The 23,307-nt window shown below is 41.5% G+C and overlaps 1 protein-coding gene across 5 annotated transcripts in view; it reads right to left on the bottom strand.

Moving 5' to 3' along the window:
- Positions 1 to 23,307, bottom strand: part of POC1B (POC1 centriolar protein B) — a 104,986-nt gene that overhangs the window by 55,608 nt on the left and 26,071 nt on the right. For all 5 annotated transcript variants that reach the window (XM_027543196.1, XM_027543193.1, XM_027543194.1 and 2 more), the window contains 5 exons: positions 21,712 to 21,883; positions 15,108 to 15,287; positions 1,891 to 1,998; positions 1,649 to 1,764; positions 380 to 513 (listed from right to left, as the gene is read on the bottom strand). In XM_027543196.1, the coding sequence (XP_027398997.1) occupies positions 380 to 513; positions 1,649 to 1,764; positions 1,891 to 1,998; positions 15,108 to 15,287; positions 21,712 to 21,883 (710 nt within the window). The remainder of the gene's footprint in view (positions 1 to 379; positions 514 to 1,648; positions 1,765 to 1,890; positions 1,999 to 15,107; positions 15,288 to 21,711; positions 21,884 to 23,307) is intronic.

Raw genomic sequence — 23,307 nt, 5'->3', positions numbered from 1 at the left:
AAAGGGTGTGAGAGGGTCCGAGCTGGCGCGTGAGCGGAAAGAGTAGAAGTCAGAAAAACACGGATCTGTCACCATTTAAGCAGTCAGATCCACACTACATACTGGGGAAGACAGCAGTGGAGGATTAAGTTACCAGCCAGTGAAAGATACATATTGATTTTGACAAGAACTACAATAAATAATACTTTGAAGAGTTGCTTCCAGAGGATGAAAACACAGCCTTGCAAGCAAAAGAAAAAAAAAAAAAATTGCAATAGCAGCAATGTGTAGTACACTTGGAAAAATGTAATAAATTTTTTACATATATAAAGTTTATATTTTAGTTAGTGCCATATACTAAAGTGGATCAGAACTAAAGCAAATATCTTAGGGTTCACACCGTGTGTCCTTGAAGTGTATATATAAGCCTTCCTTCTAAGAGGTCCAGGATCTTCAGCGTACCATCTGAAGAAGCAGTGATGAGATAGTTACCCGAAGGATGGAACGACACACAATTAACTCCACCGCTGTGAACTGATTTGTAGAAAATAAAAGCAAAAAGTTCAGAGAATAATTCGTAATTCTAAAGATGCCCCTTCACCCTACTAGCACCATTAGGTTGAAAGCAAGAATCCATTAGAGGCAATGTCTCCATAGCACCAAAACTCTACAGAGCTCACTAAAACAAGTAAGTAGAGTGGCACCAAACAGCTTAAGCTTCCAGTTCATGAGACAGAAAAACTTTACAAATGAAACTCTGTCATGGAAAGATGATCTTATTAACTACGTAACTATAAAATCTTAGGGTATGTTACCAATATAAACAACCACTGTCTACCACCAGTTCACGTAAGGTATACATCCCAGCCTTAAACTGAATTTAATAACCAATTAGTTGCTTGGGACAAGGGGCGAAGAGTATGGAGATGTCTTTGGAGAAGGGCAGCCTTGCCAGTTTGAGAATTCATTTCTGGACATCATCCTTCCAACAGGAGGCAGTATAACACAGCGATCAAAAGTTTGTTAATCACTGTACTTTGTAAAAAACGTACTTTGTAAACAGAAAGACCTATGTCAGTGGGAGCAAAATTTTAGCAAGTGACATAGGCTCCTTCAGCCTCAATTTCCTGTCTTTAAAGTGGAGGGAACATACCTCTGAGGGCTGATGTGAGAATTTAACCCAGTGTCTGCTGCATTATGTTTATTAAGGGACGGAAATTTGGATTTAATATAAATCTAATATACATTAAGAAATCAGTTCATTTCTCTTTTAACTTCAATAGACAGGCACAGTAGGATGCTGTTTCCTGCCAGTTTTAACACCTATTTGTGCTCACGTATCTCTTTCTGAGTCAACTTCTATCCTGGATTCTTTACAAAGCAGATAACCAAAGTCTGAAAATCTTACAGTAACTTTTTTTCTTTTCTTTTCCCTTTTTTCTCCACAGCTCTCGCATCCACCTCCCTTTGCAGGCTGGCACCTACGCCAGCTCCCTTTGCAGGCTGGCACCTACGCCAGCTTCTTGGACCATGCTGCTGATGGTGGCTAACTTTTCTCTAGTCAGTCCATCACATTTAGTAAGAGGGCCAAGCCACACTGAGAAGAATAGCCTCTGCTAGTGTAAGAGAAGCCCGTTGTACAATTCAATTCTGTTATGGAAGTCGTTACCTTGATAATGCTGGAGTAACTTGTTCACTCTTATATCCCAGATTTTCACAGTATGGTCAGAACCTGCTGAAGCTATGCATGTACCATTAGGGTTAAAAGCCACAAAATTTGCAAACCTGGGAGAAAGGAATAAGATGGTCTAATATTTCAATTTCACTTTAATTTCTTTATTTGAATTGTAATAATTAAATACCTCCTTAGCAAACTAACCTATATAAATGCAAAAAGAGAAATGGACTTACCCTACGAAATCTGAGAAGTTGTTAACACACTGCTTATTTGTGGTATCCCAGATTTTAATAGTTTTATCCTCACTGCATGATACAATTAGTCTGCCATCGGGTGAAAACCTGGAGAGCATAAGAAAGATCATTCTTGTGGAAGGCTCCTGACAATCACAATCAACTCTACCATGACACACAAGTCAGGCTGTATGTATTAAATGATACCACAGCATGCAGCAGAACCATGTTCTGCTACCAACATCTTTCCAACTGAAAATAACACAATGAATGACATTAATAAACCATTAAAAAAGATCACAATATATGATATAGACTAACCAAGTTTCTCTTAACCTTTTATTCTTCTATTTAAATAATTTACTTTTATGGTATCTGTTCTAGGTCTGCACTGCTTCCAAGCCAAATATCTTATGCTTTTTTTTTTTTTTAAAGTATTCTCTATTTCTGTCATTTTCTGGTGTTATCCATACGACCCAAGAGAGTCTCTATCACTCATCTTACCAACCCTGCAGTGACGCTCTTTGTAAGAGAACGACTGGTATCTTAAGAATTAAAACTGAATGCTATCAGCAATAGAGGCATCAGTGGCTCCGTCAGTAAAGAATCTGCCTGCAATGTGAGAAACCTGGGTTCAACCCCTGGGTCGGGATGTCCCCCTGGAGAAGGAAATAACAACCGACTCCAGTATTCTTGCCTGGAGAATTCCATGTACACAGGGGCTACAAAATGTGTCCATGGGGTCACAAAATGTCTAACACAACTGAGTGACTAACTTTATCATTGACAGGCGAACAGATTCCCCAAGCCTGTAACTTCCTGGATGAGGGGAGGCCAGAGAGCTTCAGCGGACTGAAAATAGGACAACTCATTTATACAAAACTGAAGTTCCTTCATGGACTACTATCCACACACCCCATTAAAAAACAAATGAGAAAATTCTCAGACATCTTGTCTACTACGTTCATGCTCTCTCTCCCTTTAAGATCCTTTCCAAGGTTGCTTTTCTGCCTTAAGTGCCTTTTTAGAATGGAGACAGAAGAGCAGAAGATCAAAAACAAAGTGAAAACTATTAGGAAACTATGAATACTAATTTTGCTATTAATACTTCAGCAATAGCAAAACCCAAAAAAGACAGATTTAGGTCATAGACCGATAATGTTTCAATTTTATTTGTAGTTTCCCTCTCGGCCCAGATTACTATAAAAGTCATCAACTAAGTAAGGGTGTGGATTATAATTGAAAGCTTTTCTTTTTGTTCTCTGACCATCCCCTCCTCCCAATTCCTGTTCTTAAGGCTGGCCTAAAAATAATTCTTCCTAACAGAAATTTTCAATCTAGAATTTATGAATTCACCATATTTTAAAAAGGACAGAGATAATTAAATTCTACATGAAATAGTCCTTAAAAATTCAAAGAAATAAACTTGCAAGGAAATATCTTCCACACCGGGCAGTTCAGCTTGATTTTATAATAACGTATCAATCTTTTCCTTTAGAAAATATGTAAGGAAGATTCAAATATGAATGGCAGTATTATAGAAATGCTCCAAAGAGATGAAACTTATTTTGTATAGATTCTGGAGAAGAAAATCCTATTCAGTATCCCCATGAAAATAACCTTTGCATAAAATTATAAATAATTAGTGCAAGAAATCAAAGTGTGTTTCTTAATATGATATCTTTTTTAAAAATTACTTAATGTGAACATTTTAAATTTTATTTCTAAGAGATGACTCAGTTATTACATTTTAAGAAAGCAATGATGAAAAATGTAATAAAATGGAAGGATTAGGTGAAAGCAAAGTACGAAGTACAAATTCACACTATGACATTATTGGCCTAATACAACCACTGCCACGGCCACCACTACCACCATTCTCATTTATCCTGCCAATATTAACCGAGCATCTATGTGCTAGAATGGTTCTCAACACTTTACTTATAACTCATTTAATTCTCAAAATAACCCTACCAAACAAGGGCTACTGCTGGCCTCCATTTACAGATGATTAAACCAGGGCATGTAAAGGAAGAAGAGGAACTGCCCGTCACACAGCCGGGAAGACCTGAACTAGGAAGTCTGGCTCCAGAGCCAAACCGCTCAGCCACTCTGTTGAAGACTCTGACAGCAAGGAAAGTTTCTCTTACTGGCCAAAGTAGAGCACAGGAAGTTCTGTGTGGCTTCTTTGTAACCACAGAAAGTTCTAAAGTGGAAGCAAACCACAGGCCATGCTCTTAGGAGGCTAAGTGCCTGGGTTCTGCTTGACAGCCTGACCACCAGACTATCTTTTAATAAAAATCTCTGTCTGCTGCCATGCCCCATCAGTGCCCTTGGGGAGTTTGTGGGAAAGACATTCATTCATTAACTCATTCAAATATTTACTGAGCACCTGCAGAAACCAGGCATTGGGCACTGACCTGGGTTATAGGAATATCGTGGTGAATGAGACCGATAAGACCCCTGCTTTCAGGAGGCTTTCATTCTAGGTGGGAGGACAGGCACACAAATAACATAATTTTAGATAATGGTAAGAAAAAAGTTTTTAACAAAAAGGTGCCCATTAGTCACTAGAAGCGCCCCAGAGAAACTTGTAAATAAGGAAAAGAATGTTACCTTGATTAGCCAAAAATTCATCCTGAGCAGCTGGAATTAAAGCCTGGGAGAAATTTCCCCAGTGATGAAGAAATGAAATGAAGAGAACGTGAACTTCAGATAAGTGGGGAGTGGAGGAGCTGGCTGGGATGAAAGGAGCCAGTGCAGAGAGGATGTTTCTATCTCCAGCTTGGCAGGGCTGAGGCAGGGCTCAGGTACATGCTCTGGACACTGTATTACAACCCCTGCATATACTCTCTGTAGTTTCTTTTTGTCTACGTGTGTATGCTATCCCTCAGCCATGTCCAATGCTTTGCAGCCCCATGGACTACAGCCCACCAGGCTCCTCTGCCCATGGAATTTTCCAGGCAAGAATACTGGAATGGGGTGCCATTTCCTCCTCCAGGGCATCTTCCCAACCTATGGATCGAACCCGCATCTCTTGCATCATCTGCACTGGCAGGCAGACTCTTTACCACTAGTGCCCCCTGGGAAGCTTTTTTGTCTTTGGAAGGGTTGAAAGTGACAATGGCGATTTGGCCTTCTCCTCCCTTTCAGTTTTAATTAGATACATCAAATAGTTTGGCACCAATAAGAGGCTACTCTTTGCCCTGTCTTTGATCACAAAATGACAGTCCTTTTTTGTGTGTGTGAGGGTTTAAACAATACCTAACAGGGTTATTCGGAGAAGGCAACGGCACCCCACTCCAGTACTCTCGCCTGGAAAATCCCATGGATGGAGGAGCCTGGTGGGCTGCAGTCCATGGGGTCACTAAGAGTCGGACACGACTGAGCGACTTCACTTTCACTTTTTCACTTTCATGCATTGGAGAAGGACATGGCAACCCACTCCAGTGTTCTTGCCTGGAGAATCCCAGGGACGGGGGAGCCTGGTGGGCTGCCGTCTATGGGGTCGCACAGCGTCGGACAAGACTGACACGACTTAGCAGCAGCAGCAGCAGCAGCAACAGGGTTATTAATTTTAAGAATATTAAGAGGATATAAAATTTCTACCAAGACATTAACAAATTTCTAACTCTCTAATTCAGTACCACCCAACCACCTTTTAAGACTTCCAGCAAGTGTGTCACCAAGATGGATATTAGTCAGTGGTGACTAATGGATCACCAGATGTGAACTGTCTGTAAGGCATATGAGAAGTTAACTACTTCTTATTCAATCCCTTAAAATATACTTTGGAGAAAAGGAGGAAATTCTCAAGCTTTTTGCTAGAAAAACTGGTTGACATGTCCTTGAGAGTAGCCAAAGTTATATAACAGGAGTTCTTTAACTTTGAATCTATAGAGTTCCTAAAACTATATGTAAAACTGTAGTCCATAAGCACAGTGATTGAGTTACTTCTTCATCAGTGAGCCAAACAGATCCGTGAACCCTGAGAAGTTTTAAAGTGCATTCATAAGAAATCAAAATCCTCATTTGGATAATTCTTATCATTAGACTAAATATTCTATAAAAACCACTATATACATGCATGTATCAAATCACCACACTGTACACCTTACCCTTACACAAGGTTATATGTCATTATATCTTAATAAAGCTGAGGGGAAAAAACACAAAGGCACACAATCTCCACCCCTGCCAGACAATTAGCTGCATGGAGGAAGGGCTAAGCCTTCTGAGATGAGAGCTTGTGACTCAACTATTAGTCCTCCATGCAGGGGAAAGAAATAGTTTAATTTGAGAGTTAGATAAACAACATTTAGGAATTAGTTATGGTCCCTGAGGACCAACCTGGATTTCACAGGCTGAAGGAGATTTACTAAGCATCCAGTATCAGCCAAACCCAAGGCTCCAACTGCATGCTGCTGCTAAGTTGCTTCAGTCCTGTCTGACTCTGTGAGACCCCAGAGATGGCAGCCTACCAGGGTCCTCTGTCCCTAGAATTCTCCAGGCAAGAACACTGGAGTGGGTTGCCATTTCCTTCTCCAATGTATGGGAGTGAAAAGTGAAAGTGAAGTCACTCAGTCATGTCCAACTTTTCGCGACCCCATAGACTGCAGCCCACCAGGCTCCCCTGTCTATGGGATTCTCCAAGCAAGAGCACTGGAGTGGGGTGTCATTGCCTTCTCCATCCAATTGCATAGGGGATTAAAAAAAAAGAATTTAAAATAAGGGAGGATAGAAAGGAAATAGTGGAAGAGAAGGAAAGCATGAAGAAAACATAGAAAGAAATATATTCCCAAAAACCAAACTTACATTTCTGGCCCCCAGGGCTCTGAGACCAAAGTAGGCATTGTTCTATGTCCCTTAAGAAACAAATTGTTAGTAAGTGGTACTCTGAAGCCAGCAGCTATTCAATAGGAGGGAAAAGCAGTGAAAAGCAGTGAAAGTAAGACTGCCCGGTGAGTACAGAGTCTGAATTTTAAGGCCATTTCTGCGGCTGCCCAGATATGTAACCTTATGAAGCTCCTAACTACCCGAGCCACTGTTTTCTGTCTGGATAATAAGAGAGTCTGAACTGCATTCAAGACTAAAACTTTCATGTGGTGGTTTATTTGCTAAGTCAGGTCCAACTCTTACAAAACTTTCATAGACTCATTAAAAAAAAAAAAAATTGGCAGCCTCAATGTTTGCTTTGATGGGATTTGGGCTTTACATACTGAAGGTGGAGTTCAAGGCAATAAGCAAAACATTCATGTTTTTTTAAGTGTTGGGCAGCATTAGAAGAGAAACCATCTGTTGATTGCAGTGATAGAATTCATTCCTATAAGTGCTGAGAGACAAAAAGCAGATGAAAGAGATGCAAAAAGATTTAGGTGTACTGTGAAACACGCTAATTATTGCTGGATCATTTACCATTTACACGCCCAGACTCCTCTCCTGGGATTTCTAGGAGAACTGCCTAGTAAGCGCTTCCTCTTGCATATGCTTCGGGCACTCTCTGTACTTGTCCCAGTCTGAACTCATCTTCCTCCCCAAACTCCACTGTTCCTTTTCTCAGTAAATGACTTCTCAAGCCAGAAACCCAGGAATCAAGTGCGATTCCTATGTCTTCCACTCACTCTCACTGTCACATTCCAGTCTATCACCAGACCCTGCTTCTTCAGATCCTAACAGGCCCCGCTGACGTTCCATTCTTCACAATCAAAAACGATCTTTTTTTTTTTTTTAATTAAAACCCTTTGGTGGTTTCACAGTTTTTCATGGGAAAAACTGCCTGCAGGGTCTGCCCTCCTGTCTCTTCATCATCACCTTACACTTCCTGGCACCACACCCCGCTTCTCTCTGTTCTTGCCCCAGGTGTTCCCCCATATGCTGTTCGCTTTGCTTCAAACAAGGCTCCCTACTCTTTATCTTGTTTCAAATACTGACTCTTTGTGACCCCATGGACTATACAATCTATAGAATTCTCCAGGCCAGAATACTGGAGTGGGTAGTCGTTTCCTTCTCCAGGGGATCTTCGCAAACCAGGGATCAAACCCAGGTCTCCCACATTGCAGGTGGATTCTTTACCAGGTGAGCCACAAGGGAAGCCCCTAGTACTGAGTATTCAGTTCCGTTCAGTCTCTCAGTCGTGTCCGACTCTTTGCAACCCCATGAATTGCAGCACTCCAGGCCTCCCTGTCCATCACCAACTCCCAGAGTTCACTCAAACTCATGTCCATGGAGTCGGTGATGCCATCCAGCCATCTCATCCTCTGACGTCCCCTTCTCATCCTGCTCCCAATCCCTCCCAGCATCAGGGTCTTTTCCAATGAGTCAACTCTTTGCATGAGGTGGCCAAAGTATTGGAGTTTCAGCTTCAGCATCAGTCCTTACAATGAACACCCAAGAGTGATCTCCTTTAGAATGGACTGGGTGGATCTCCTTGCAGTCCAAGGGACTCTCAAGAGTCTTCTCCAACACCACAGTTCAAAAGCATCAGTTCTTCTGTGCTCAGCTTTCCTCACAGTCCAACTCTCACATCCATACACGACCACTGGAAAAACCATAGCCTTGACTAGACGGACCTTTGTTGGCAAAGTAAAGTCTCTGCTTTTTAATATGCTATCTAGGTGGTCATAACTTTCCTTCCAAGGAGTAAGCATCTTTTAATTTCATGGCTGCAATCACCATCTGCACTGATTTTGGACCCCAGAAAAACAAAGTCTGACACTGTTTCCCCATCTATTTCCCATGAAGTGATGAGACCAGATGCCATGATCTTTGTTTTCTGAATGTTGAGCTTTAAGCCAACTTTTTCACTCTCCTCCCTCTTTCACTTTCATCAAGAGGCTCTTTAGTTCCTCTTCACTTTCTGCCAGAAGGGTGGTGTCATCTGCATATCTGAGGTTATTGATATTTCTCCTGGCAATCTTGATTCCAGCTTGTGCTTCTTCCAACCCAGTGTTTCTCATGATGTACTCTGCATATAAGTTAAATAAGCAGGGTGACAATATACAGCCTTGATGAACTCCTTTTCCTATTTGGAACCAGTCTATTGTTCCATGTCCAGTTCTAACTGTTGCTTCCTGATCTGCATATAGGTTTCTCAAGAGGCAGGTCAGGTGGTCTGGTATTCCCATCTCTTTCAGAATTTTCCACACTTTATTGTGATCCACACAGTCAAAGGCTTTGGCATAGTTAATAAAGCAGAAATAGATGTTTTTCTGTAACTCTCTTGCTTTTTCAATGATCCAGTGGATGTTGGCAATTTGATCTCTGGTTCCTTTGCCTTTTCTAAAACCAGCTTGAACATCTGGAAGTTCACGGTTCACGTATTGCTGAAGCCTGGCTTGGGGAATTTTGAGCATTACTTTACTAGCGTGTGAATTGTGTGGTAGTTTGAGCATTCTTTGGCATTGCCTTTCTTTGGGATTAGAATGAAAACTGACCTTTTCCAGTCCTGTGGCCACCGCTGAGTTTTCCAGATTTGCTGGCATATTGACTGCAGCACTTTCGCAGCATCATCTTCCAGGATTTGAAATAGCTCAACTGGAATTCCATCACCTCCACTAGCTTTGTTCGTAGTGATGCTTCCTAAGGCCCACTTGACTTCACATTCCAGGATGTCTGGCTCTAGGTGAGTGATCATATCATCGTGATTATCTGGGTCATGAAGATCTTTTCTGTACAGTTCTTCTGGTATTCTTGCCACCTCTTCTTAACATCTTCTGCTTCTGTTAGGTCCATACCATTTCTGTCCTTTATCGAGCCCATTTTGCATGAAATGTTCCCTTGGTATCTCTAATTTTCTGGAAGAGATCTCTAGTCTTTCCCATTCTGTTGTTTTCCTCTATTGCTTTGCACTAATTGCTGAGGAAGGCTTTCTTATCTCTCCTTGCTATTCTTTGGAACTCTGCATTCAGATGCTTGTATCTTTCCTTTTCTCCTTTGCTTTTCGCTTCTCTTCTTTTCACAGCTATTTGTAAGGCCTCCCCAGACAGCCAGTTTGCTTTTTTGCATTTCTTTTCCACGGGGATGGTCTTGATCCCTGTCTCCTGTACAATGTCACGAACCTCATTCCATAGTTCATCAGGCACTCTATCTATCAGATCTAGGCCCTTAAATCTATTTCTCACTTCCACTGTATAATCATAAGGGATTTGATTTAGGTCATACCTGAATGGTCTAGTGGTTTTCCCTGCTTTCTTCAATTTCAGTCTGAATTTGTCAGTAAGGAGTTCATGATCTGAACCACAGTCAGCTCCCAGTCTTGTTTTTGCTGACTGTATAGAGCTTCTCCATCTTTGGCTGCAAAGAATATAATCAATCTGATTTTAGTGTTGACCATGTGGTGATGTCCATGTGTAGAGTCTTCTCTTGTGTTGTTGGAAGATAGGTAAAGCATTAAAAAACTTTTCAACAGGATTGGGACTAACTTCATATTATGATCAATGACACGACTGAGCAACTGAGCATGCACACACGCACACAGTCAGTGAAAGCTGATGTGTAAAACTTTTGTTCACTATTTGCACAACATGAATGTACTTAATGTCTCTGAACTATATACTTGAAAATTGGTTAAATGGTAAATTTTATACTATATATAGTTTACCCAAATACAGAAAAGCCTTAGCAATTCAGAGGATCAAAGATCACTTGTAACACGACCAAAAACTGAAAATTAAGGTCAGATTTTCCCTGTGAAAATTAATGCTAGAGAAACAATGTTGGAAAAGTTGTTTCGTTGGCCTCTACTTATTTTTGACTGAGGATACCATGAAAAAGGTAGAAGAAGAAGAAGGCTGAGCACCGAAGAATTGATGCTTTTGAACTGTGGTGTTGGAGAAGACTCTTGAGAGTCCCTTGGACTGCAAGGAGATCCAACCAGTCCATTCTGAAGGAGATCAGCCCTGGGATTTCTTTGGAAGGAATGATGCTAAAGCTGAAACTCCAGTACTTTGTCCACCTCATGCGAAGAGTTGACTCATTGGAAAAGACTCTGATGCTGGGAGGGATTGAGGGCAGAAGGAGAAGGGGACGACAGAGGATTAGACGGCTGGATGGCATCACTGACTCGATGGACGTGAGTCTGGGTGAACTCCGGGAGTTGGTGATGGACAGGGAGGCCTGGCATGCTGCGATTCATGGGGTCGCAAAGAGTCGGACACGACTGAGCGACTGAATTGAACTGAACTGAACCATAAAAAAATACAAGTTAGCCCACACTGCACATTATTTTTAAATATTGAACTTTTAGAAAAATCCTTGTGCTGCTAAAAATAAGTATTTCTCACCTGCATATGTAGATATTTCAAAGAATACATGTTTTCTTCATTACTCCTTAAACAAATTGCATGTTTAAAAAAGCTGGGAAATATAGTAAGTAAAAACAGCCCATAGCACCATCACTCAAACAAAATCATATAATATTGTGTGTATGCAGGAACTTTATCTTTTGTTCATGTATAGATCTTTTATATTATATGTACGAGTTCTGAATATTGCCCCTCTTACCTCAAACACAAACATATTTTCAAGTCACTACTTATGTATCTTCTTTTAATAGCTATATAATCATTTAAGTTTATTTAACCAGCTTTCTCTACTTGGAGAACTTGATTATTTCCAAGTTCTCATCATTATAAATTACACTGAAAGCAGTATCTTTAAATACAGATTTTTTTCTTTGAATAAGAATTTGAATAAATCTATTTAGGATAGATTTCCAGTTGTGAACTCACTGTAACAAGGACTCCTGATACACTTTACAAATGGATTTCTAAAAAGACTGTGCTAATTTCTATTTTTAAAGCATGAATATATCTCCCAACAGATAACATATCTTAAAAAAAATATTTCTGTGAATCAAGATGTATGATTGAAACAATAGGTTAGCCTAGAAAACACAGCTACTCATCTGTTCTTACACTAATGGGCACTACCTCTATGCCACACGGAGTGAGTCTGGGCTCCAGGGACAAACTCATAGTAAGTACGGGGCCCAGAAACAAGGCATTGAATTTAAATTACTTAAGTCAACGACACACTTAAAATTCAAATACTTAAGGGAGAAATAATTGCTCTGTTGACCCTCTACATTCATTTAAATATATTGTCAATGCATTGGAAGGAAAAGCAGTATCACTTAGAGTATTTCTAATGTTAAGCTGTCTAATTTATCTGTACTTTTTGGAAATGTGTGGTGTGCAATACAGATCTAACTTTAAATTTTTCCAAATAGAAATCTAATTATCTGAACTACATACATACATTTTAACATATTAAATAACTACTTAATATTATCTTAATATTTTAACAACTATTCATCTACTTCACCACTGATTGGAAATACCATCTTCATCAGAAAGCATATGTGGATCTGCACCTGAACCTTCCATGACCCATGTCCCTAATCTGGTACCATGACTGTCTTATTTTAATTTCTACAGTTTTATACTGTGTTCTAAAAGCCGGTTACGCAAGCTTCTTTCAATTTTTTCTGGTCATTCTTTTCTTGGTTGTTCTTGGACATTTAATTTATACATATGAATTCTGAAATCAGCTTGTATAAGTTTCCACTAAATTCCTTTGGCAAAACTTCCCGTTCTGAGTAAGGGTAGTAATGATTATCAGACTTACTCCCCTACTATAAAAAAATCATACAACTCAGCAAAATACATGAAGTGATTGTTTTTAGGCACTGGATGAAAGACAGAACAGGGTTGTGAAACTTGAGAGATAGAAAATAAAGGAGATAAGCACCAAATGCATCCCAAATTTCTACCTGGGAGCATTTTTCAGACATGGCTTACGGACACAGAGCCCAAGGAAACAGCTGCAGTCTCACTGGGCAGACAAACAGCAATTAGAATTCAGAACTGCTGAAGGGCTGGAATTTTGAGGGCAGGATTGATAAGAGGACCTGTGAGGAGCAGAAATACCTCCAAATCTGCCCGAGTCTTGAGTCTTTGATTAAATGCAAACCTGATAAGGCTCAGGACAAGAAGGATTCGAAGAAAACAACAGAGACTGTGAATCAAACAAAGATTCCTGAGGTTACACAGTACCGAGGCATGTCCAAGTTCTCACCAGATCTGGTTGAACATTCCAGGCATTCAATGGAGGCCCTAGAAAGGCCACTAGTACTAAAGTCCAAGAGTAAAGGCCACTCTAGATCCACCCTAAAAAGTCTACATTCAACACAATCTAGCTAGGCCAGCAGAAAGGTAACAGCTTACCAAAACAAAACTCAACACTTTTTAGATGATAGAGTAACTCATACTCTCAAACATTTAGCCATGTTTGAGCATACAGTAAAACATTTAAATATAAACAAGCAAAAATGTTGACTCGGATATGACATAAATATTGGAATTAACAGACAAGGACTTAAGAACTATTATTATAAATATGTTCAAGAATTTAAAGGAAACGATGAGCATAATGAGCAAACAAATGGAAAATCCCAGAGAAATGGATAAGCTTATAGTACACTGGACACGGCCAGGAAAAAATACCATTGAACTTGAAAAAAGGTCAATAGAAACAATGCAAATTGAAGCACAAAGAGAATATAAGTTTGAGAAAACGAACAAAGCCTCAATAAATGATGGAGGTTTATTGCAAAAGTCTCCATAAGGGATAACGATGCTGAAAACGAAGGCAGTGTTGGGGCTGGAGATACAACAGGTATTATGAGTGCACGTGACTGTATGCAGGGACCACTCCCGCTTTTCCAAACTCTGCTTCACTATCACTTCCTATGGAAAGTGCCTTTTTAAAAAAAGAGTGACAGGAAATGTTTTAAGGCTCATGTCTCTGTCCCCTTCCACCTCTCCTCCCATTCCCTTACTAATAATTCCAAGTATGGCTTTATCCCGAAACCACACCATGTAATTAGACAGCAACTTCTGTCTTCCTCTCACAGCTCCACTCTCCTCTGAAAGAATCAGCATCATTCTCAAATCAGTATTTTGAGCACGGTGTCCCTCAGCAGTACAGGTTCAAATAAGACTTGGACTGTCTCATGCCAGCCCTCTAAATGCAAAGTCATGCCAGTAGCACAGATCAATCAACAAAAAAGAGCTCAGATCACACTTTAAATAAGGAATTTAAAACAAAAGTGCTTCCCTCCAGGCCAATTTCGATAAGGAAAGAAGATAAATATTAAGTACTGTAGCAGTGGGTCTTAGGAATAGAAGGCTCCCTGGCTGTTAGCAGATGCTAATAACACTTATAATAGCACTTTTCCCAATAGACTGTTGCCAAAGGTTATGGAGTCATTCTTGGTTCTCTTTCTCATCCCATCCAATTAGACACACACTTTTGGTGGTAACTTAACCACAGTAGACCGTTGAACAACATGGTGATTAGCGGCACCAACCCTCTGCACAGTGAAAACTCCATGTGGAATTCAGTTTACCCTAGGAATCCAAGGTTCCTCCATATTCCCAGTTCTGCATCTGTGGATTTAACCAACCACCCCTGCAGCTCAAACCCACGTTATTCCAGGGTCAACTGAATAAATGATCTAAGATCCAACCACGTCTCAAAATCTCCACAGCCACCACCGTGGACCAAACTGGGGTGAGAACTAGTGCAATAGCCCATACTTCCCAGCTCTGTCCTGACTTTTGATGGTTTACTCTCCACATGGTGGTCAGGGAGATCCCATTAAACTGTAAGTCAGAGAGATGAACAGGCTCCAACGGCTCATCTACTCCGCCTGTCCATCAGAGCTATTCCTCTACTCTCCCACACTCTCCACCACCCCTGCCTTCCAGCTCTTCCTTACATGGCCACCCAGCTCCCGCCCGAGGGCTCTCACTCTTGTTTCTTCTATGCAGGACATTCCTTTCCCAAACATCTTCAACTCTCACTCCCTGCCCTCCCTCGGGTCTCTGCCCAAAGGTCACCCTCTCTGGGAGCAATTGCTGAACACCCTATTTAAACCAGCAGCTCTGTTTTTCTCCATAGCACTTACCACCATATCGAGTTTCCTATTTGCTTATTCTCTGTCTCCCCTCCCCAGAACATAAACTTCATGAGAGCAGCAGTTTTTGACCATTTTGTTTATTATTATTCCTGGCACACAATAAACATTTGGTGAATGAATAAATAAATGAATGAATGAATTTGCCCTCAATCCCCTTTTCTGGGATTTGGGGGTAAAATTCAGACTACAGCAGGAAAAAACATATGGAAACGTTACGGTGAAACTCTGCACTTACTTGGCACAGCGAACCCAATGTGTGTGTCGGTACAAGGAATATAAGAAGCGCTGGCGGTACATGTTCCAGACTTTGATAGATTTGTCTTCAGAAGCTGAGGCAAGAAACTGGCCATCGGCTGAAAAGTCCACACTTCGAACTGGGGCTGTGTGAGCTTTAAATTCAGAGGATTTCCCTCTCCTGGAAATAAATAGTTTAATATTTATAACATGTGATTTAATTATAATCACGATCTTATCAGTATACAGACTTTGAAACATATACAATAGTTTAACTCATAAAAACTGACAGAAAGTGTGGAAAGGATGTTTTGAACTGCGCTCCGCATCAGAACCGTTTAAGCCAGTTTTGTTCACTGAAGTCACAGCTGATACTTAACAAGAGAGAACCCTGGTGGTCACGACCCAGAAATTCATTTGCTGAGTTTGTTTTAACGGGAAGCTAGGAAATAATATTTCTTTTTGGAAATAATATTTTGAACCAATCTCTACCATGTATTTTAAGTTCCTGTTGTTCCTCTAGAGACCGCAATATACAGTTTAAATAAACTGCAACCTAGCAAAGCTAAGATTTGTTTAAATAAGGAGCTCTAAGGCAGTGTTTTCAACTTTCACATGCAAGTTGTGTGGGCTGGCAGTCTGGGTTGGGAAGGAGGAAATGTCCTCCGTGTCATATGCCTCGGCAAAGAACGTCCCTGGGTGATTTGACGCTCCTGTTTTGACCCCAGCAAGGGGAACTGAGACCCCTGGGGTGTACCTACGACCCTGCTCACCTCTGAGCCCAATCTTACATTCATAAGCAAAACAAAAGATAAATGGTAATAACATACTTCGATTCTCAACACCTTGAAATTTCAGATACCTTCTTTCTTTTTCTTGGCTAGGGTGCAGAAAAGAAAATAGAAAAAAAAAAAAAAAAAAGATGAAAATAATGTGTGGCATTTAAGGAGAAGCAGCGGGAAAACAACTGAAATAATTCAGGGCAGGCCAGTAGATGGAACTGGAGTTAAATGGTGACATTCGGGAAATGCTACTTTGTGTCAGCGTCTCCACTTTCCCAAGGTACTTTCACTTTATACCACATTTAGACTTAGCAATTTTTTCCATTCAGAAAGTCACATTTATACAGGTGATGCCTTATGGGAAAAACTGCCACAAGTGTGTTAAAAAGATGAGGCAGCAGAACTGGCAAAAGCCCAGAAGTTACACCCAGCTCCTCCTCTTCTCCAGTATCCAAGGGGTCAGCAGACCTATTTAGTGCCAGTGAGATCGTCATCGCCTCCTAAGTATCTTCTGAATCCCTTCTCTTCTTTGCATTCCGGCTGTGCTCGTATTAAGGTAGATATACACACCCTCTGTATCCTTCACCTAGATTACTGCAAAAGCCTCTTAACTGGTCTCCCCGCTCTAATCTTTTATCCCCCTCAAGTCACCTACATACTGTGTTTATACACTTGCTAAATGTGTGATTCTAAGCATGTAAATCCCAGTGTAAATGTGTCATAGGCTGCTCGCCAAGAAAAAGTACAATGCCCAGGCTCTTTGGCAAGACCCCCTGCCACTGCACTGACCTTTGTACCCTTAAGACAACCACACTGCCTCAGATACTTCTCTGGCTTTGTACTTGCTGCTTTCTTAGCCTGACTGCTTCCTCCTACCCTGCCTTTCACCAACCCGGATAGGCTTACTTGTTCTCTATCTGCTGTGTCTATTTTGCTTATTATACAGTAATTTTTGTTATAAAATAGACTTGCTTCTCTATTAGGCAGTAATTTTTCTGAGGACAGGAATCATGACTTACTTATCTCTAAAAGACCACCATCTAGCACAATATCAGGCACGTAAAAAGAGCATATGCTTTGCTGAATTCTGCTGGGAAGAGTTGAAACTTAAATGATTCTTAGATCCATCCTGGCTTTCCCTTCCAGTGGTCTGTAGAAGGCAGAGGCGACTCTGTCATAAATCTCCATCACCTGATATGTGGTATTTCACCACGAATAATGAAAATAATACAGGAGGGAACATTCAGGGACTAGTCCAGTGAGGTTTCAAGGGAATGTTCTATGAGTAGAAGTCAGGAGGCAGCATGGGCTGATTTTCAGCATAAGGCCTAGAGTAAACAAAGTAAAGATTGGCATCTAATGTGACCAGGAAGCCAAGGGTAGTCAGTATCATCAAATCTGCCTTGATCTTTACTGGGCCCTCCACACTGCAGAATGTCTATCCCGTCTGCCTTCTTTGTAACAGCTCCTCCTCTTCACAATCAGTACAGTTCAGTTCAGTTCAGTTGCTCAATCGTGTCTGACTCTTTGCGACCCCATGAATCACAGCACACAGGTCTCCCTGTCCATCACCAACTCCCGGAGTTCACCCAAACTCAGGTCCATCAAATTGGTGATGCCATCCAGCCATCTCATCCTCTGTCGTCCCCTTCTCCTCCTGCCCCCAATCCCTCCCAGCATCAGAGTCTTTTCCAATGAGTCAACTCTTCGCATGAGGTGGCCAAAGTATTGGAGTTTCAGCTTTAGCGTCAGTCCTTCCAAAGAACACCCAGGGCTGATCTCCTTCAGAATGGACTGGTTAGATCTCCTTGCAGTCCAAGGGACTCTCAAGAGTCTTCTCCAACACCACAGTTCAAAAGCATCAATTCTTCGGCACTCAGCTTTCTTCACAGTCCAACTCTCACATCCATACATGACCACTGGAAAAACCATAGCCTTGACTAGACGGATCTTTGTTGGCAAAGTAATGTCTCTGCTTTTGAATATGCTGTCTAGGTTGGTCATAACTTTCCTTCCAAGGAGTAAGCATCTTTTAATTTCATGGCTGCAATCACCATCTGCACTGATTTTTTGGAGCCCCCCAAAATAAAGTCTGACACTGTTTCCACTGTTTCCCCATCTATTTCCCATGAAGTGATGGGGCAGATGCCATGATCTTTGTTTTCTGAATGTTGAGCTTTAAGCCAACTTTTTCACTCTCCTCTTTCACTTTCATCAAGAGGCTCTTTAGTTCCTCTTCGCTTTCTGCCAGAAGGGTCGTGTTATCTGCATATCTGAGGTTATTGATATTTCTCCTAGCAATCTTGATTCCAGTTTGTGCTTCTTCCAGCCCAGCGTTTCTCATGATGTACTACTCTGCATAGAAGTTAAATAAACAGGGTGACAAGATACAGCCTTGACTTACTCCTTTTCCTATCTGGAACCAGTCTTGTTCCATGTCCAGTTCTAACTGTTGCTTTCTGACCTGCATGTAGGTTTCTCAAGAGGCAGGTCAGGTGGTCTGGTATTCCCAGCTCTTTCAGAATTTTCCACAGTTTATTGTGATCCACACAGTCAAAGGCTTTGGCATAGTCAATAAAGCAGAAATAGATGTTTTTCTGGAACTCTCTTGCTTTTTCCATGATCCAGCAAATGTTGGCAATTTGATCTCTGGTTCCTCTGCCTTTTCTAAAACCAGCTTGAACATCTGGAAGTTCACTGTTCACATATTGCTGAAGCCTGGCTTGGAGAATTTTGAGCATTACTTTACTAGCGTGTGAGATGAGTGCAATTGTGCGGTAGTTTGAGCATTCTTTGGCATTGCCTTTCTTTGGGATTAGAATGAAAACTGACCTTTTCCAGTCCTGTGGCCACTATTGAGTTTTCCAAATTTGCTGGCATATTGAGTGCAGCACTTTCACATATCATCTTTCAGGATTTGGAATAGCTAAACTGGAATTCTATCACCTCCACTAGCTTTGTTCGTAGTGATGCTTTCTAAGGCCCACTTGACTTCACATTCCAGGATGTCTGGCTCTAGGTGAGTGATCACACCATCGTGATTATCTGGGTCGTGAAGATCTTTTTTGTACAGTTCTTCTGGTATTCTTGCCACCTCTTCTTAACATCTTCTGCTTCTGTTAGGTCCATACCATTTCTGTCCTTTATTGAGCCCATCTTTGCAGGAAATGTTCCCTTGGTATCTCTAATTTTCTGGAAGAGATCTCTAGTCTTTTCTCATTCTGTTGTTTTCCTCTATTTATTTGCACTGATCGCTGAGGAAGGCTTTCTTATCTCTTCTTGCTATTCTTTGGAACTCTGCATTCAGATGCTTATGTTTCCTTTTCTCCTTTGCTTTTCGCTTCTCTTCTTTTCACAGCTATTTGTAAGGCCTCCTCAGACAGCCATTTTGCTTTTTTGCATTTCTTTATGTTAAGGATGGTCTTGATCCCTGTCTCCTGTACAGTGTCACAAACCTCTGTCCATAGTTCATCAGGCACTCTATCTATCAGATCTAGTCCCTTAAATTTATTTCTCACTTCCACTGCATAATCATAAGGAATTTGACTTAGGTCATACCTGAATGGTCTTTTCAGGTTTTCCCTACTTTCTTCAATTTAAGCTTGAATTTGGCAATAAGGAGTCCATGACAATAGTTCTTGGCAATAGGCAGGCCCAGCTGATGAATCCAGACCCTGTTCCAACAGGAAGCATGTAAGACCCCGAGACAGGAGTGCCCAGTGCTTGTTGTGCTGGTGCTTGGCTGATTTCTAGCTCCTCTCCAGCGTTAACAGAGTCTGTCCACCTCCCACACAAGTACCTGCCCTTTCTGCCCGAATTTTCTTGACTGCCCACTGTGACTAACGCCAGCCACACCTGCCTCCCAGCTCGCTCCTGCTAGCCTTTTTCAGACTTTCGATCACCAGCTGAGGTGTCCGTCTGCTCACCTGGCTGCCCACAGCTCCCCTCTCCGCCAGGCACACACACCACTCTTCCCCACCAGCGGCAGAATCCACCAATTTCTCCTCCTTCAAATCTCAAGTTGCAGTCAGGCTACTGTTGTGACCGACTGACCGACAGGATGTGGCAGAAGGCACAATGGGCAGGTTCTAGGCCCAGCCTTTAAGAAGTCTAGCAGCTTCGGCTTTGATTATCCTAGATTGTCCTACAGCTGCCATGCTGCAAGGAATTCCTTTTATGCTGCTGCAGAAAGGGCATGTCGAGGACAAAGGTGCCCAGCCAATAGCCAACACCAAGGCCACCGGCATCTGAGGGAGGCACTGGACCTGCCAGCCCAGCTGCCAGTGTAATGAAGCCAACGGCCCACATTAACAGGGCAGTGGGATAAATCGTCCAGACAGCCCCGAAAACTGGGAGAAATAATAGTTACTGTCTTAAGCTACTAAGTTTGGGGACTGTTATGCAGCAACAGATAACTGGTTCATCAGTTTCCTTCTCATTGCCATGATCCACTATCGCCCTGGCCTGCTGAGATATGATTTAGGAAGAGGAACTAGACGTGTCTACACAAGCCTAATTGTGGTGCTTAGATCAGGCAGTGAAAATGAATGATCCGTGTGCTTTTAGCTCACCTACCCAGTGCCTTACTCACAGAGCTTTCCCCAAAATAGCAATTGGAGACGGAGGCTGTACTGGAAACAGCAAACCACTAGTCCAAAATTCTCAAAGTCAAGGCTTTTAAAAATGCTTTCGCTTTTAGACCCTGAGCCAGTCTCTCTTCCTTACAACTCCCTCTTACACTGCTATCCGTAGTGTCAGAACGTGTCAACACGTCACTTCTCCTCAGTAGTGTTTCCTGCCTGGAGATAATCTTCAGATTTCTCCATTTGGTTTCCTTTAGGCAGTGGCAGGGAAAAAAAGTGCCCACTGGCAGGGAAATACTTCAGGAACTTTCATTTATTGGGGAGTGCCTGGGCCCATTCAGGCACAAACCACAGATCAAATCCTGCCCCCACAGAGTGAAGGAAAACATTTCTTATTATCTGAAGAGAAGTGATCTGATGTGTACATATCCCAGAAAACAAGGGGGTGGAGGACGGATGAAACAAGACTGATGGAACACTGAAGAACCACTGAACCCGGTAGATGGTTATGGTGGGGAGCTGTCACGCTATCTATTCTACTTTCAGATATGTTTGAAATGTATATAATTAAGAGTTTAAAAACTTAAAATAATCAAGGCTCAATAACTGCTTAAAATAGATGGACTATCAGCTAGGGTTTGAAAAGGTAGTAGGTTGAAAGTCAAAGTGTTAATTGCTCCGTCATGTCAGACTCTTTACAACCCTGTGGACTGCAGCCCACCAGGCTCGCCTGTCCATAGAACTCTCCAGGCAAGAATACTGGAGTGGGTAGCCATTCCCTGCTCCAGGGGATCTTCCCAACCCAGGGATCGAACCTGGGTCTCCTGTATTGCAGGCAGATTCTTTATCATCTGAGTCACCATAAACTGTAAAATCTTGGTTAGGCAGTCCGATGTGTATCTCTCTGGGGAGATGATCTAAAGCTTACATGAGACTGATAAAGGGATTGATAACCATCACCCCCCCAACCGCCTCTTCCACAAAAACACTTAAGACATTATTAAGCATATTCCCATGGTTAGAAATAATTTTCAAATAGAAGACACAATTATGAGTTCAAGATGAGGAAAAAATGGTATGAAATAATTTTACCAGGCCAGTACGCCTCGTTTGTGACTTAGACTAAAGATGTACAGGTAACTGGGGGGTTAGGCAACCCAAGAGGGACACAATGCACAGTTCAACCCCAGTTATCTTTTACATTTCTAAACCCACAGCATAGCAGCTGCTCTTCTCTTACTTATCAGGGATCCAGAGTCTAATGGTCCTGTCTCGTGATGCTGATGCCAGTAAGTTTCCAAGTGGAGAAAACTGCACGCTGGTGATAACGTCTTTGTGACCCACGTATCTGAAAGCTCTAGCTTGAGGCCTGAGACTCCACAGCATGAGAAATGTATCCCAAGAGCCGGTAGCTATTAAGAAATAGAAGAACAAAACCACTGTGTGTTAAAATGCAAACATAGGCATGTCTCATTACAATGGGCAGGGTATCTAATAACAAGACGTCCAGGTAACAGAGAGGCTGGAGGTGGCATGACAGACCAGGTAATGGCAAAATATTTTAAAAAGAAACCCAAAGCCACATCACTAATCTGCAAGCATGGCTGTGTCCTATGTAGCCGTACAGCAGGATTAGTGGCCCCTGTATTTGGTTAGGACTCAATGACTACTAAAAAAAGGCAGCTCAGTACAACAGAGACACAGGACTGGGGGTCAGTTCTCTCTCTCTCGGGGTGACTGGGAAAGTAACTTCATCTCTGTGTCATAAGCACTGCATGCTTCTCCTGAGAGGGCTGGAAGAGATGATTTTTTTCAACTGTTCATATAGAGATAATTTCACAGTTGCAGAACAGTTATATTAACAGTATAACTAACATTAATATACTTTTTACCAGATCCACCTGTTGTTACTATTTTGCCCCTTTTGGTTTATAATTTGCTTGTGGGCCCACTCTCTCTTTTTCTGAACACAAGCATGCATGTGCATGCACGTGTGCACACACACACACACACACAATTTTTTTCTTAAGCCATTTTGGGGTAAGTAAATTCAACACCATGGTACCTTTATTCCTAAATACTTAAGTGCATATTTCCAAGAATAAAGCTATTCTTCTACATACCAATAACACTGCAATCAACTTCACAAAATTTATCAGTGACAGTACTTTAAACGACCAAATGTTTTCCAGTTTTGTTAACTGACCAGTAATGTCTTTTATAGCTAGATAAGGTAGGCTTAAAACCCACTTTGTGCTGTTATGACATCCTACAATTAATAAAAGAATCATGCGTTTCAGACATCACCTTAAGGCTTTAAGAAAAGAAAGACAAATGGAATCAATAGTGGAAATAAATGCCTTTGATCAAGAAGTAAACAAATGAAAGACAGATCTAACTCTTGCCACAAAACCAAATGTTATATGCGCATTGAAGTGAAGTGAAGTGAAAGTTGCTCAGTCATATCTGACTGTTTGTGACTCCATGGACTATATAATCCATGGAATTCTCCAGTCCAGAATACTGGAATGGGTAGCCATTCCCTTCTCCAGGGGAATCTTCCCAACTCAGGAATTTAACCCAGGTCTCCTGCATTGCAGGCGGATTCTTTACCAACTGAGCCACCAGGGAAGCCCATTATATATGCCTGTACCCCCAAAATAGCCCCAGGGAGAGAAACCAGGCCAGTGAGAATCATTAAGTTTATATTATAGAATGTTTAGGGAAAAATACCTTGAAACACAATTAGTATTATTGTTAGAAGAGAAAAAGTCTCTGAAGCTCTGAAAAGCTTCTAAGTTCTTTAGCCATAGATAAAATTCATTTGAACTTGGTC

The sequence above is a fragment of the Bos indicus x Bos taurus genome, chromosome 5 (genome assembly GCF_003369695.1).
Source record: "Bos indicus x Bos taurus breed Angus x Brahman F1 hybrid chromosome 5, Bos_hybrid_MaternalHap_v2.0, whole genome shotgun sequence".
Classification (NCBI taxonomy): Eukaryota; Metazoa; Chordata; class Mammalia; order Artiodactyla; family Bovidae; genus Bos; species Bos indicus x Bos taurus.
Note: the sequence above shows the minus strand (reverse complement) of the source record. Positions and strands in the feature narration are given on the sequence as shown.